We start from the raw sequence: 17,383 nt of genomic DNA, 5'->3' as shown, positions 1-17,383 counted from the left end.
AAATTTTACACTTTTTCTTATTTAGGGAAAGACCAATTTTACTTCCATTTCAACGTACTCTATGGCTGACATAACATTGGATAAAGAACCGTCAAAAGAGCCATCGTCGAGATACCATAAATTACGGTCTAATTTGAATAAAAAAAATTTTAAAATATATTTTAAATAGTATTTTATTAAAAAAACGGTTCGATTTAAAAATAAAATACAATATAAAACGATATCAAAATAAAATGTCTTTAAAAAAAACAAATAAGAATATATTAAAAAATATTAAAATATATTAAAAAATATTAAAATATATTAAAATATATATGAAAAAACATAAATTTTATAAAAAAACAGCAACTCCCTAGAGAGGAGTTAATGTTTAGGAAATTGGATCGGCAGATTTCTCTCGAAGACAAAATAGAATCTTTCGTTGGGGTCTCATAAAATCTGTCTCCTTTTTGCCAACGGTTTTGTTAAATTAAGGACCTCATTTCCGAACATGCCTAAGGTGTTGGTAACTATTGGTATGAAGACTGTGATTTGAGGCCAGATATTTGTATTTCTTCTGCTTTTTCGATAGCAGAAAATGATAGGTTTTTTGCTGCAAAATAGATACAAATGTAGTCCCAGGTCAGTGGGAGACCGTCATCCATAATAAAGGATGTATCATCCGAGCCACTTTTTGTTTTTCTAGCTTTTGTTTCTATAAATAAAATATGAAAAAGAAGGAAAATTCTATTTTTTATATAAAAATTTTAATTTTTGCAACAATAATAAAATAAAAGGGATTAATAATTAGCAACTTTAAAAATATAAATCAAAGCTGCTCAGTCCCTCCACAAATTTTGGAAAGGGGACTAAATATCAAAAAAAATTAGCCGAGGGCTTAGCCCCCCGTTTCGCAATGAATGTAGGCTGGATTAAGGAATATTAAGCATATTACTTTTTTTTAAATGGGAAATTTATATACAAAAAAATTTTTACAAACAAAAGCTTCAAGGGGAAGGGCCTCTAAATTCCCTCCCCATTTAAATTTGATTTTTCTTTTTTAAAATCATTTTTAAAAAAATTAAGTTTATTCAACTCATCCACCTTTTAGTACACTAATTTAAACGATTCTTATATTTTTTTCAATTTTGTTTCAAGTAATTATTATTTAAAGAAGAGGTCAATTTTTAGAAAGCAATTTAGAAAATATTATGATACTGAAATTACATTAAATAATCCATCATCTTTTATATATATCAAAGGTCAAACGCATACACTAAATGCTGTTTTCTTTTGAAAGATTTATTATTTATATAATATATAAAAAAACTATTTTAATTCTGATAAAAAAAATAGTAAAATTATGTTCTTCAAACATGCCGTATTTTTTGTTTTGTTTTATAGTCAAATTATTTTTATTATGAATTATGATAAAATGTATAATCTAAACACGTTTAGATGTTTAAGAAATGTTTCTAATCATGCAGTAAATGGTAAATTCCTGACCAAAATCACTGACACAAGGTTGCTATAAAAATGTGATGTTCTTATTCTTAACGGATTTTTTATAAGGAGGAAGCACATTATTGGATTGAAAAGTTTAAGCCCTTTAAGTATCTCCAGGAAAAAATTTATATTATAAAAACTTTATTTTAAAAAACACTTTTTTTCTACCAAAATATTTATGACTAAAATTCTCAAAAAATGGAGATAAAAGTCAGGCATTTAACATTTTAGTCTTTTAAATTCAAAAAAAGAAAGAAAAGCAAAATGAACCGTACAACATTCAAATTCTGGTTGCTATCGAAATAAGCACTAAAAATTAATCCCCTTACAAATTTTGCTTAAAGTCGGTATTCCTACTTTTTATATAGCACTTATATAAATTCCCTTCCGGTTCGCTGGTTAAGTTTTAAAGAAGTAAGATTTTGAGGCTGCAAAAATGCATATATTAAGGGCCCAATAATTTGTGTTTCAAGCAGTTTTGGTCCAAATGTAAACTAAGATTTTCGTTCTCGTAATTTTATTAATTCTTAAAAAACTTGTTTTTTAAACTAAATCCTGATCTGAAACTGTATTTGACTCATCATCTTTTAATTGATAAAAAAAGTTAAAATTGTAATAACTTTCTAATGATAATTTAAGCTAAGGTGATATGTTAATGGGAATTTAAAAAGTAGACATTTAATTTATATATTTATAAAAGGGATGAAGAAACTTTCAAATTACAGGTAGAAAGAGATATCATTAAAAATAATTATTTTTATATTTTTCTTCAAGTATTTTTATGATCGTAATATATCTTTTTTTTATTGTACATTTTTGTTTTAAATTCATTTTTTGATAAAAATTGATTCATTTAAATTTAAAAAAAGTAAATTAGCAGGCTTATTCAAATTTTTTAAAAATGATATCATTTCATTGATAATAAATTTATCTTTAAAATAAAATTATTATGTTATACAATCATCATTATTTCAAAAATAATGCAGTGTGTTCATTCAAATATATTTTAACCATATGGGTAACCTTTTTATTTTTGACTCTCATAATCTTGAATTTGTCACGGGATTGCCCTGTCGAAGAAACGTGTTCAGCTTCCAGAAACTATATTATGGCTCCTTTGATGGAAATTCCAATTCCGGCCAACGATATAAGGTAATATAAAACTCTAGTTCTTAGTTTTCTCTCAGACTTTTTTCAATCTTTTGAATATGCGAAAATTCTTGTTATAAAATAAATTCATATGCCAAAGTTGTTAAAAAATTATGAATTGAAGAAATAGAATCTTATTTTTAATTTAGAGCCGTGTCCAGGCAGAATATCTTTATAAGTGGTTTCCTGGGCATGTTTCACGAATTTTTTTTTAATTTTCAAACAAATAATAATTTGGCGATTAACATTTTTAAATCTTGGTATCTAAACGAATAAATGGCATCTGAGAAAGAAAAGTCTAATATAATTGGAACCCATCTCATTTTAAGAGGTAAGTTGAGTCTTGGATTATTTTTTGTCAAATTTTAGGATTCTTTGTTATAATTTTCTAAAATAACTATTCAATCAGTGTCTTAAAAATATTAAGAATATTGAGTTCGATATATTATTTAATAAAATTTGAAAGAAAGAAAGAAAGAAAGAAAGAAGGAAAGAAAGAAAGAAAGAAAGAAAGAAAGAAAGAAAGAAAGAAAGAAAGAAAGAAAGAAAGAAAGAAAGAAAGAAAGAAAGAAAGAAAGAAAGAAAGAAAGAAAGAAAGAAAGAAAGAAAGAAAGAAAGAAAGAAAGAAAGAAAGAAAGAAAGAAAGAAAGAAAGAAAGAAAGAAAGAAAGAAAGAAAGAAAGAAAGAAAGAAAGAAAGAAAGAAAGAAAGAAAGAAAGAAAGAAAGAAAGAAAGAAAGAAAGAAAGAAAGAAAGAAAGAAAGAAAGAAAGAAAGAAAGAAAGAAAGAAAGAAAGAAAGAAAGAAAGAAAGAAAGAAAGAAAGAAAGAAAGAAAGAAAGAAAGAAAGAAAGAAAGAATTTATAGTTCTCCAATTGAATTGAATTGATAATCAAATTTTGTGATAGTCAAAGTCAGAGATCTGCATGCCACCAACAAAACTCGGCCGGGTATACGAGCCATGTATAAATATTTTTGAAATAAACATTATTCCCATATAGGATAATTTTTTACATATAGATTATTAAATATTATTAAATTATTATAAAATAACTTACAATAACTTACAATATAACCAACCGCGTCATTTAATCCTTATAAATTTTTACATACTAGACAAATAAAATAGTTATTAATTAGAGTAGAGGTCTGCAAATGTCAAAATATTTAAGCCCGGCCCGTTGGAATTTAATTTTTGTCCGTTTCAGATCTGCAAAATTTGTACCCGGCCATCCCAGAAATATATAACATGGAAAAATATAACCTATAATGATGGGGATTTCGGTTTCATGATTTTTTTTTATTATAATAATAAACGCAAAATGTAGTAAATGGAAAAATAAATCGTATTTACAAATGAGTGATAGTAGCAGGTCATTTAGTCATTTAAATTATAAGCAAAACAAAATGAGGCTTTTGAATAATTTTTTTCTATTTAATAAGCGCGTCGGGCATCTCTACTTTTTGCACGCTCGGCCCGTTAATTTTTTTCCTAGCCCGGCTCAAATTTAAATGTTACGCTGCCTATAGGCCGCTCCTGGTACCGAGTCAGGCATTGGATATATCTAATTTAGAGACTGATTATCATAATTATTAGTCAATAATTAAAATTGAAAGAAAGGAATAGTTACTATTAAAATATTTACAATATAATATAATACCTAAATCCGACTAATATTACAGGTAATTTATTATATAGGATATTAAATTTGATAATTTATTAGAAAATAACTTACAGTATAACTAGCCACATTATTTTAATTTGTTTTTGGATACTACTGTATATAAGTAAAAAAAAATTAGTTATTTATTTAGAGATTAATAATTTTTATTTTTAGTTAATTAAACGTAAAACATTATATAATAAAGTATATCTCGCCAAAAATAAACCAAATGTTTACTTTTTATATGGTATCAAATAAAAAATAATCTTCATTTTAGAATAAAGAAAATTATTTTGAAGGTTATTAAATATTGAATGATTGTATATTACCTGAAAAACCACAGTAAAATTCCCAATTGGTATATTTTTTAAAACCCGGGCAGAAAAAAAAATTATATAAAACCCTGGCCTTAAATTTTTTTTTATAAACTCATATGCAGGGCATAACCTAGGTGGGGTCAAAATAAATTTTTTTAAAAATCCCCACCGTTTTTAAAAACCCGGACCCGGACATGCAATTATTAGCTATGCTGGTCTCTGAAAACATTTAAATAACATAACCTAAAGACCGAGGCCAATGTAATAATTTTAATCGCATTTAAAAAATATTTTTAATTGATTTACATGCGCGGAAAATGGTTTTAACCCCTCTCCCCTTCTATTGACATAGACCGGGGGACCAAGAGGGATGATTATAATGCAAGGTAAGGTAAATGAAAAAAAATGCTTAAGTTAAATGCATTTAAAAATAAAAAACATTCAAAATAGTAAAAATTTCTGAGCGATTTAATGTAAAAAATCGTGAGAAAATCAAAATTTTTACTGCAAAATCTTCTTAGACTTTAATAAAAATATCTGTGAAATTCAGTAAAAAAGATTTAACTTGTTAATTTAATTCTGAGCAATTAGAGGGAAAAAAAAGTCTAAACATTTCAGTTTATATTCTGGGCGAAATAATATCTTTTGGAACAATAAGTTGAACTTGGAAGGGTTACTGTGACATTTGTCACTTACCTTAAAGGGTAATGGAAGCCAGTATCTTCCACCAGCTGATGTCGACATCTGATTAATGTTTAGTTTCTCCCTTATTCCACAATATTTTCTTATCGATGATATCTTTTTTACATTGGAAATTTTTTAAATCAGTTAAAAGGACATGATTATCACCACCCTAGGAAAATCTCAGTTTTTACCTAAGACCTGCAGAGGTCAAAATTTCAGACCCGGCTCGGATGATTTCTTTACGCCCTGCCTGAATTTTTTGAAATTTCTTTATTATTTTGCAAATTGTTTTAAAATGAAATTGAAAAAATATGAGCAGATAATGAATAGTAAATGCTCAATTGTATGATTTTTCAAATGATTAAAAAAAAGAGGTAAATTCTTATTTGTACACCATTAAAAATTTATAAAATATATATGGAAATAAAAAATAATAAGTTATCTAATTATAAAATATATACTATCAACAAATATTTTTTTAAACTGGCCCGGTCTGACATATTTTTAATTTTTTTTTAATTTTTAATCCAAGCTCGAATTTTTAAAATTATGTCATATTTTGGCCCATTCCAGGCCGGGTTTCCAGGTGATTCATATAACAAATTTCATTGAATTTTTTATTCATAAGTTGTCCTTGATATTAGGGATGTAATAAGTGAATAGCTTATTTATTTCAAACAAGTTTTTAATTATTTATTTTCTGGTGGAAAGATATTGCCCCTATTCCTAACAATGACATGAGACTAATAATAATATATTTGAAAAGTTATAATCCATAGTCTAAAATATTAGCACTTATTTCACCAGAAACAATTTCTTTTCAACGACGGATACTTTTAGTTTTGCAAATGCACAGTTGCATCATTTTGTAAAGGAAACCCATTTTGCGTTAATCGTAATTAATGTCAATAATATTGTGAATTGATTTCTATGGAAAATAATGCTACATAAAAATTTTTTTTAAAAATTTATATTTATTTGAATTAAATATGATTAATCATTCAAAATATTTATAAAAGCTAAATCTAAGATAAGCCTCGTCAATCGTTTCAAAAACTCTTTATTAATAAAAGGACAAATGGGCAACGCTAAATTTCTTGCAAAAGCAGCCTTTGCTAATCATATTCTAATTTTTTGTTTATATTAGAAAACATTCTATACTACATTTTTACTTTTTGAATGACCAAGGCTTATTTAAACGATAATTCTATAAAAACGGTAGAGGGACTAAAAGCTCCTCAAAAACAAGCATATTATATTTTAAAATAATAATTTGTGAAAAATAAATATATAAAGTTGATTTTTAAGAATATATATAAGTACATCAGGCTAGGTTTATATATTAGTTAAATAAATATTTCGTGTAATGAGATATTCTAATTTGTTTAAAAATTTTTTTAAAATTGTTTTATTCATTTAAACTAAGATTGGAAAGTCTGTTAATTGGTCAAAAGTATAATTGACCGGTCAAATACTCTAATACGTTATTTTTGTAATCACATAATTATTGTCACACACTTTGATAGAATGAAACAATTTAATTAAATATTGTGCTATGTGCCCGGCCACTATTATTTTTTTTAAAAAAAATGAATTATTTATTAATCCCTTTTATGATTCATCTCCAATTTATTTTCACAATTCTAATTTAATTAATAGACAATTTAAGGGATGTGAGGAAATTGACAGATGTGACCCCGACATTATTTGCGAAAGTGCCAATATCTCAATTAGCAATAACACAACACCATTTTATTCCACTGCTGCTATACAAAAACCCGATGACTGTTGGATGATCAAAGACGACGTCTTGAAAAACGGCATAATTCCAATGCATTCACCCACCTTGGTTTCTTTTATCAAACAAAATTATTTAGATTTACCGCCACTCAAAAGCAGGACAAGGGCGGGAAAAGGTCCAGGGGCCACCTATTTGAATTTGATAGGTAATGATTCGACTAGATATTATTCGCAAATAGGGCAGGACAAGGAGGTAGAGCGTTTACTAAAGGGAAAAGTATATTTACCCTTTTTTGTTCCTTTTTTTAAATATGTTTAACCGATTTTACAAAACCATTTTATACTCTATAATTAAGAATTATAAAATGTATATTTATATTTTATAACGAAACAAATTATATTTTTTAGTGCTGTAACTGTAAGTTAAAGCCGATGAAAGTAAGTTACTTTTTTTTGATAAAAAGGAACGCCATTCGTTACTTGTTTCAAAATGTAACGAACTTTTTTAAGTAACGGTAACGCAAAACGTTACTCGCTACTTAAAAATTTTTCTCAGAAAATATGGGAAAAAATATTTTATATATTTTTTAAATTTTGTTATGTAATAAAAAAATTTTCCCGGTCATAGGTTACTTTATTTGAATAGCAGATGATAAAATTGTTTATTTTTTTATTTTTTGTAAAATGTTTATTTCGATTATTATATTTATTATATGAATTTGCACAGAAAAAAAAATGCGATTTGATAACGAATAAAATAAAAATATATTTTAAGAATAACTTCTAATAATGCATTTCAAGAATGGCATAGTCAATAATAAGCTAGCGGATTAAAACCTGTGTTACAAATATTGTTAAGACTTATTTAAAGAATTTAAAAACACAACCAAGTTTGAGATCATCACAAGAAAACAATAATAGGATGCGATACTTGCAAAATACTGGTAAATTTATGTGCATCTGATAATCCGAGTAACAAAGAGGTATTAGAAATACATAATATTTTAATCAAATTTTTTCATCCCAAACCTAATATAGTAGAGAGATATAATTTTTATCAATATAATCAAAAAATGAGGAAAAATTAATACTATTCAAAATCTTCGAAAATTAGCAAAGACTTGTGAATTTGGGAAATATTTAAATACTGCATTAAGAGTTTCAAATTCGGAATAAAAAATCCTAAAATTTTACAAAAAATTATTATTCGAGGATGATATAGACATAAATAAGGCTATTCAAATAGCTACTGCAGTAGAAACAGCTACAAATTTAATACAAAATGATTAAACTAAAATTAATCAGTTAGGAGAGGAACATGATAATAAAAATATAATTAAAAAAGTTATTAATGATAATGATAGACAATCAAAATCATATAATAATTATAATATGAGCCAAATCCCTGCCACTCATGTGGCGAAGGGAATCTTTTCAAGAATGCCACTTGTTATAAATGCAACAAAATTGGGCACATTGCTCGAGTCTGTAAAAGAAATATTGAATTTTATTAATAATCAAATGAATATAATCCAGAATTTTGGGTGGATATCAAAATAAACAACAGCGATATCAGAATGGAATTAGATACTGGACCTAAGATAAGCATAATAAACTAGATTGGAAAAATAAACTTATTCTTCCCGGATTAACAAATTGCATGCTAAAACTTAAAAGCTTCCTCAATTATTTACCAAAGAATTGGGCTGTTTGAAATATTTTAAGGCACAAATATATATGAAAAACGAAAAAACAAATTTCTGTAAATCATGTCCCATACCATACGCATTAAAAAAAAGTTGGAAGAAGATTTAGACAGATTGCTAAAGCCATAATAATTGTTCAAGAGAAAGATAAAACATTAAGAATTTGTGAGGTAAGGATTTTAAAACAACTATAAATCAAAATATTAATATTGATTCATACCTAATACCAAGAATCCAAGTTTTATTAGCCAGTTTAGGAGGAGAGGAATTTTCAATATAGGATCTCTTAGATGCCTATTTTCAAATTAAAGTGGGGTAAGAGTATCAAAAATATCTTGTAATCAATACGCATAGAAGATTATTTAAATATACAAGGCTACCTTTTGGTATATCATCTTCTCCAGCAATATTTCAATGAGCCATCGAAAATTTATTAAAAGGAAAGAGTTGTTATTTAGATGAAATTATAATAACCGGAATAGAGAGAAGCACAAAACAAATTTAAAAAAGGTACTAAAATGTCTAGATGAAAATGGAATCAAGCTAAAAATAGAAAAATGTAAATTTTTCAAACAAAATGTCGAGTACTTAGGACACAAGATTTCAAAAAACGGAATTACCACTACCGAAAATAATATTGAAACAGTAAAAAAGCACCAGAACCAAAAACTTGAAAGAATTACAGTCATTTCTAGGGTCAGCAACATACTATTCAAAATTTATTTCAAATTTTACAACCAAAGCCAAACCATTATACAAATTATTAGAAAAAGCAGTTGCTTGGAGATGGACTCGTGAATGCAAAGACGCGTATAAAAAAATAAAGCAAGAAATGTAGTACTCCAATATTACAACATTATGATCCAAAATTACCCATTATATTAGTAATAGATGCGTCAGCTATAGGAATTGGGCAGTAATATGACATATAGAGAGGGGTAAGGAGAGACCAATTGCATTCGCCTTAAGAACACTAAATGCAGCTGAGAAAAATTATAGCCAAATAGAAAGAGAAGCTCTCGCCATCATATTTGGGGTTACAAAATTCAAAGAATTTATATATGGAAAAAAGTTCACATTGCAAACAGACTACAAGCCATTAATGAGTTTATTTCATCCAAGAAAAGACATACCAACAACATAGAACAAAGATGGGCTTTATTAGCAGGTTACCAATATGAAATAGAAGTCAAAAGTAGTAGACAAATAGCAAATGCTGCATGCTATCTAGATTACCTATAAAGGGAACTCCAATATCAAAAGAAGAAACGCTAGATCAAATACAAGTGGGAGAAACACCTTTAAATGCAAGCGAAATTGTAAGAGAAACAATGCGAGAGGATATACTTTCTAAAGTATACGGATGGCCAATAAACTCTGATGCATGTTTAAAGGAGTATAGAAAAAGGAGAAAGGAAATTACAACAGAGAGAGGTTGTTTATGCGGAGAACTAAAATGTTAATACCACAACAATTCCGAAACAACGTGTTAGACATGATACATCAAGGACATATTGGAATGGTAAAAATGAAGATGAGAGCATGACAATACGCGTGGTGGCCTAATATAAACCAAGATATAGAAACATGGGTCGAAAAAGTAGAGAATGCCAGGAACAACACGATATGCCTCAAAAGACATCAATTCAAAATTGGCCAAAACCATCAAATGCATGGCACCGAGTACATATTGATAATGCTGGACCATTTCAAAATCATAATTGTTGGTAGTGATAGATGCTAGCAGTTGTTGGCTATAAATAGTTACATGACTAGTACTACAACCGAAAGCACGATAAAAATATTAAGAAATATCTTTCCCAGATTCAAATTTCCTAAGATAATAATTTATGATAACGGGCCACAATTCAGTAGTATTCAATTATTTGAAAAAAAACGGAATACAATTAGTGCAGGGATGTCCATACCATTCTTAGACTAACGACATGGCTGAACGTGTAGTTCAAACATTTAAATAGACCATGACAGTGACGAAGCTTCCATAGAAGCAAGGGAAGCATTGCTTCTCTTGAAATTTTTCTTACAAAATTCTTAAATAAACTTAATATATTCTTTGTACTATGTTAAATAAACTAAACTGACTTCGTTAAAAAATTAATATAATTTTTGATTAATATTATTTTTACCATTAAGAAATACTATTATTTTTACTACGTTAAAAAAAAATAAACATGAGGGATTCTAAATAAATAAAGAGGAAATCATGCCATGGTATTGTGTAATTTTACCATTAAAAAATAAGCATTAGGGAAGAAAATAAAAAATGCTTATTTTTTTTAATAAATAAAAAAGAAAGAAATTTTTTTATGAAATATTTTTTTTCTTACTTTTTTAAAATAAAAAATTTTTTCGTTTTCAAAATCCTTAATTAATGTTTAATAATTATAATTGTATTATTGAAAATTTATCAACATTATCATTTAGCACAAGAAATTGATGCTAAAAAATTGATTATTGAAAAAGGAAGACCAAAACCAATTTTACAAAACTTAAAAAAAGAAGTCAAAACTTGCATTCGTAAATTTTCATCGATAAATATGAATGGCTCACTGGATGTGATTTTTCGAATTTTCTATATTGTTGGTCGTGCCTATTATTCCCAAATGAAAAATATGTTTGGAATGATAAAGGATTTTTAGATATGAATAATTTTTCAAAGGTAGTTACACGGCATAAAGAATCAACCGCTCATTTGCAGTTGATGATGCAATTAAAAACATTTGGCTAAAATCGCATTGAAAATATGATTGATATCAATCGAACAGCATAATTCGAAAGTCAAAATCAAATAGAGAAATATTGAAAATATTGATCAACTCTATATGTTTTCTTGGAATTCAGGATCTCGCATTCCGTGGTGATGATGAATCTTCTAATTCAGTAAATAGAGTAAATTATATTGAATTAATTTATTTGCTGGCGGAAGAAAATTGACTATTGAAACATCATTTAGAAAATAGTGCAGTTTTTATTGGACTATCAAGCGATTTAAAATGATTTAATAAATTCCATTTCATATGTCTTACACCAAAAAATATTAAATGAATTAGAAGAAACGGAATTTATATCAATAATATTAGATGAAACAACAGATATCAATAATAAATCTCAACTGGCTGTAGTTCTTCGATATGTTTTAAATAACGAAACATTGTATGAAAGATTTATTGAATTCTTTGATGTTACTATTCGAAATGCTAATTCTTTATCAAAATTTGTCATTAAATTCTTGAATGATAAAATAATTATGAAAAAAATAGGTCAAAGTTACGATGGCGCAGCTGTTATGTCAGGCGATTCACATGGACTACAGGCGATAATAAGAGACGCCAATCCTTCAGCACTTTATATTCATTACTTTGCCCATAAGTTAAATCTTATATTATCAAAATCTTACAGCAAAATTAAAGAATATAAGGTTTTTTGCAACTTTATCTGGTTTAGCCAGCTTTTTTAGTACATCATCTAAGCGAACAGCAAAATTTGATAAATATGTCAAAAAAAGATTACCACGAGTAGCCCCAACGAGATGGGAATACAATGGTCGGCTGGTTCAAACAGTTTTCAATTATTTGAAGAATCTAGTTATTTTTTTTGAAAGTATGATTGATGGAGAATCTGATATTGTTTGGGATAAAGATGTTCTAATAACATATCGTGGCCATTTAAATATAGATTTTCTAATTTTAAAATTATTTTTTTCAAGGAATTTTTCTAGATTCTGATTTATTTATTATTTGATATACTTTAAACTAAAATTAACGATATATCTTATTGTCTTAAAAGTGGATTGCCCAATACAAAAGAATTTTATAAAAATTTGATAATTAAAATAATATATAAAAATTCGTCGAATTGTTAGATATTAGTAAATTCCAAATATTTAATCAAAATTTCCCAAAATATTTATTAGATAATTTATACGACACTTATTCTCAATTTTTCGACTTACACAAGCTTAAAACCGAATTTAAGGTAGTGTTTCGAGATAATAAATTTAGAAAGAAAAAGAATGTTAAAGAAATACTTGAATTTTTAATATCCACCGATTTGATGAAAAGTTTTGAAGAGTTTTTTAAATTATGCAAATTCATCTTAACTCTGGCTTCAACAACAGCAAGTCAGAACGGAATCTTTCATCTTTAGAAAGAATCAATTCTTATTGCAGAAACAGGATGAGCCAAAATAGATTATCGAATCTTTGATTTCGATTGAAAAAAAATTATTAAAAATTTTAAAAGCTAGCGATAACTTTTATAATGCAGCACTTGATAATTTTACTCAAAAACAAAGACGAATAACACTTATAAATCTTAATGTTTTTATAGTTTGAGTTTGACTAAAATAAAAATAAGAATTTTTTTTGATTGCTTCACTAGTAGTGAACTTGACGCTTCGTCACTGGACCATATAAAAGAAATGATGAGGATTTAGAAAACCAGTTTAGCTATTTTTCTCTACAATTACCGAAGTACACCAGGAGCAGAAAATGAACAAATTCCCGCCAAAAAACTACTAAAAATTAAACCTTGAAGATTGTTAGACCAAATAATCGGATGGGGGAACAAAAAGGAGAAGTTAAAATACTACACGCAAAAATTAGAGATAAATTTAAAATAAGTGTGGTCATGCATTTACAATAATAACGATCGAATCACTACGATATGAGGTATAGAGCTTAAAACGATTATACCTCATACTGATTGAACCGAAAATATATAGAGTGCAAAGTAGAAGAGAGAACCAACGATGAAATAAACCTAAAGGAGGAGGAAAATGCTACAAGTCAAGAAGCTGAAAGAAATATTACACAAAAGTTAGAAAGTACAAGTCAAGATCGATATCCGTACGAACGAAACCAATTAGATTGGGGATAAATGTTGTGTATTAATTTGTTATTTTTTTCTTGTAAAATGTTTATTTTGAATATTATATTTATTATATGAATTTGATAGAAAAGAAAATGTTATTTGATAACGAATAAAATAAAATATATTTCAAGAATTACTTTTAATAATACATATCAAATTCTATAAACAATCTAAGCCAAGTTTTCAATTCAGATAACCACCAAAGTTCTACATTTTATTTTATTTATTACATTGGTTGTTGAATTTTATGCAATCAAAATTGTTAATCTAATTATGAATCGATCAAGGTATGTTAATTATTCTCTAATATTATAGTTTATTTTATAAAGAATATATATATTAAAAGTACTTATTTCTTCAGGTGAATATGATATAACACTGCCCTGGCCTTATTATGAAACATTTCACCAATAAATAAAATTAAGGGTAGTAAGTCTACACTTTCTAGGTGTAGATTGTTATCTAGTTCAAATATATCAACCTCAATTTCCGGCAACTCTAATCTAAAAACACATGAAGGTAAAAAAAAAAATTCAAATTAAATTCTGATAAAAATAAATTAATGGGGATTCGTATGAAGATACTTATAAGATCTAATAAGTTTATTTAAAAATTATGATCATTTTTTAACTATTTTTAATATACCAGGGGGAATTCAACACGGCGACCCCCCTAGGCCCTGCCCTCTTTTGCATAGATATCCACAAAATAATTCAGAAAATTAAATCTAACTCCAACCTCACTTTAAATTCCTGGTATTTCGATGATGGCATTGATGCTGACGACCCTTCCACAATCCTGTCTATCTCACCCATAATCGACAAACTCACACATGTTATAGGTCTTTCGCTCAATCATTGTGTGAAATATGTTTCCTAAATCCTATATCCAATCCATTCGACACTACCTACCAAGTTATCAACAAGGATGAGATATGTCAAAACTATATTAAAAAAATCCCTCATTAATTTGGCTAAATTAAGCATATTATTCAATTATCTTCCTGAACAACAATTCTTTTTTTTTAATTAAAAACTATTTTAATATTCCCAAAATCCTCTATGCCTGAGAGAAATCCAAATCAAGGTCCCCTCGAAAATATTTTGAAGATAATTTCATATTCATCCTGACTCAGGCCACACCCCCCTAGCAAATGAAATGGCATCGGTATCCGATCCCCTCTACAACTTTCTATTCGCCTTTATTTCATCTCTTCTAGTGGCTCAAGTTATCATCAATAATATATCTAATTCTATAGAACCTGAACTATCCCAGGTTCTTACCTTTTGGGATAGCAATAGCTTGACTACCTTTTGCCATCCAGCCTCCAGCATTTAAAAATATTAGAATGCTCTTTTGATCTTCCATTCCGTTGAATGCCTCATTTCGAACAGGCCCTTCGAGGAAAACTTTAATAACATAATATTATACGTAAAACTCACTCTATGAAGGTTGTAAGCAACTCGGTTCCGTTCCAATCGCGGCCTCCTCATGACTAGTGAACACTCATAATATTCATAGCTCTTCATGTCCATCAAATCAAACGCCTATTCCCTTGCCCTGCAAGTTCTCCCGCAGGCAAACTCCCCCAGCTGCCATAAAAGTTAATATCCTATTCGCTCTCGAAGTGGGCCTTTTAAATGAAAACGCTATATACATGGGTGTTATATCCCTTATCACCTGGAAGAATGATCTCCCGCTGACCTCGGATTAACTTGTGTCGGTTATTCAGAAGTCTAACCTTTCATTTTTTGGCAATGAAAAGGTAGACGTCCATTTAAAAAAGCAAATATTCTGGTTTCACAAACATAGTGTTCATCTTCATATCAATCGTTACCAACACCTTAGGCATGTTCGGAACTGAGGCCCTTAACTTATTAAAACCATAGGCAAAAAAAGGAAACAAATTGCAGCGGCCCCAACGAAGATTCTACTTTCGTAAGCATTCACTCCTCTTTAGGGGTGATATGTACCTTCTTTTTTTAAAGTTATATTTAATATATTCCCATTTGTTTCTTTAAAATATATTTCATATTGATATCGTTTATGTTGCATTTTATTTCTAAATTGAAAGCGTTTTTAAATATTTCATAAATAAATTTTTGCTTGATTATTTTGAAAATCAATTGTTAAAAATAAATTAAAATATTCTAATAAGATCTTAATATATTATTTTTGTATAAACTTATTTTTATTTCTAGGAGAAATAAATATAAATAAAATTTATATATAATTAGTATTTTTAAGTAAAGCATTACTTTAAAAATATCGAGTAATATCTTTTCCGCAAGGTAACAATAACGCGTTTATAGTACTAATATTTTTATTTTTAGCGAAACGGTGTTTTTATTGAAGCAGGAGCACAAAACGGTGAGTATTTATCTAACACTCTTTACTTTGAAAGATACTTAGGTTGGACAGGCCTCTTGGTAGAACCGTCTCCTATAAATTACAAAGTACTGAAAACAAAAAACCGAAATAGTTATATCTCAAACGTATGCTTAAGCCCTCAAAAGCACCCGCTTCAAGTTTATGCCATATTGTTTTAATTAACATATTCATTCTTTGAGTTTTATGATTAGATTATTTCAAAATTATGAGCATTTTCTAAATACTTTTTTTTATAATAATAATTTTATTGATCATGAATGAAATGTTTAACAAAAAAATAATTTGTAAATCAATTACACAGTTCAATTTCAACGGGCACCAGATTTTTGAAAAAAATGTTCAACTAACCGATATTTCGATCCACTCCCTGGTACAATGTTTACCACTTTATTCAATCTTGCTTGCAATAGACCCACCCATGGTGGAAATCGATTATTTTAGCTTAGACGTGGATGGGCCAGAATTGGAAATCTTAAAAACAATACCATGGAACAAGGTTAATATCAAAGTTCTGAGCATAGAATTCCGACACAGCCCTTATCCAGTAAATCTTCAAGTGAAAAAAGAGATGATAGATTTTATGATGTTGCAGGGCTATGAGGTGCACAAGGAGATGATATTCGATATTTTTTTTTACAAAAAAAATGGCACGGAATGAAAGCGGTATATATTTATAGTTAGGCTTTGAAATATCAACATTCTGTTTTCTCCAAAAGTCTGGAAAACCTTTTAAATGTAATACATTATATTTATTCAGTTTTTTTTACTTTTTGCTAAAACAACGCTCAATATTTTTACTGCAATGTGATGATATAACCACCTCAGAATAAATAACTTATATAATTCGTGATATATTTTTCTAAATCAAATGTACAAATAATCTTTTTTATGTTATGTATATATATATATATATTTACTGTTAATAATTATAGGCTACATTTTTAAAAGATTTTATTAATAAATATTGCTAGGTTAAATTCTGTGTTAATTTAAGGACGTATGCCCTTTTAAGTTTATAACAAAACCAATCTTTAAAAAAATGAAAATTGTGAATTATTTAAAAAGTCCTCTTCCTAAAATGAAAGTGTCCAATTCGATAATATGACTAAAAATATGTACTTCACCAGATCCACTCTTCGGTTCATTATGATTTTACAAATTAAACATAGTCAAGCATCAATTTACACATCAGTTAAACATGTGCATATGCAATTAAATAATGCGCTCACAATTTGGATATTCTTAATATCACCAGAGATCTGCAGAGGCACCATTTGTACGGCACAGCCTGGAATTTTCTAAAAATAAATTTTACCCGGCTCAGATTTTTTTTAAAAAAAATTGGTTCTAAAATATATG

At 27.8% G+C, this 17,383-nt stretch overlaps 1 protein-coding gene across 1 annotated transcript; it reads left to right on the top strand.

Moving 5' to 3' along the window:
* The first annotated feature begins 2,455 nt into the window (after nucleotides 1–2,455).
* Nucleotides 2,456–16,682, top strand: LOC135925178 (protein Star-like). Its single transcript, XM_065460392.1, has 4 exons — nucleotides 2,456–2,637; nucleotides 6,955–7,312; nucleotides 15,967–16,161; nucleotides 16,326–16,682. The coding sequence occupies exons 1-4, from the start codon at nucleotides 2,594–2,596 to the stop codon at nucleotides 16,680–16,682; spliced, it is 954 nt and encodes a 317-aa protein (XP_065316464.1). The 5' UTR covers nucleotides 2,456–2,593.
* Nucleotides 16,683–17,383: the final 701 nt, after the last annotated feature.

Source organism: Gordionus sp. m RMFG-2023, chromosome 1 (assembly GCF_954871325.1).
Source record: "Gordionus sp. m RMFG-2023 chromosome 1, tfGorSpeb1-WG-v2, whole genome shotgun sequence".
In the NCBI taxonomy this organism is placed as follows: domain Eukaryota; kingdom Metazoa; phylum Nematomorpha; class Gordioida; order Chordodea; family Parachordodidae; genus Gordionus; species Gordionus sp. m RMFG-2023.
Note: the sequence above shows the minus strand (reverse complement) of the source record. Positions and strands in the feature narration are given on the sequence as shown.

Bases quoted from the DNA above. Each gene is read 5' to 3' on its own strand.
- LOC135925178 (XM_065460392.1), top strand. From the start codon at position 2,594: ATGGCTCCTTTGATGGAAATTCCAATTCCGGCCAACGATATAAG. The intron at 7,313-15,966 runs GTATATTTACCC...TTTTATTTTTAG, and splicing joins AGCGTTTACTAAAGGGAAAA to CGAAACGGTGTTTTTATTGA. The intron at 16,162-16,325 runs GTTTATGCCATA...TCAATTACACAG, and splicing joins CTCAAAAGCACCCGCTTCAA to TTCAATTTCAACGGGCACCA.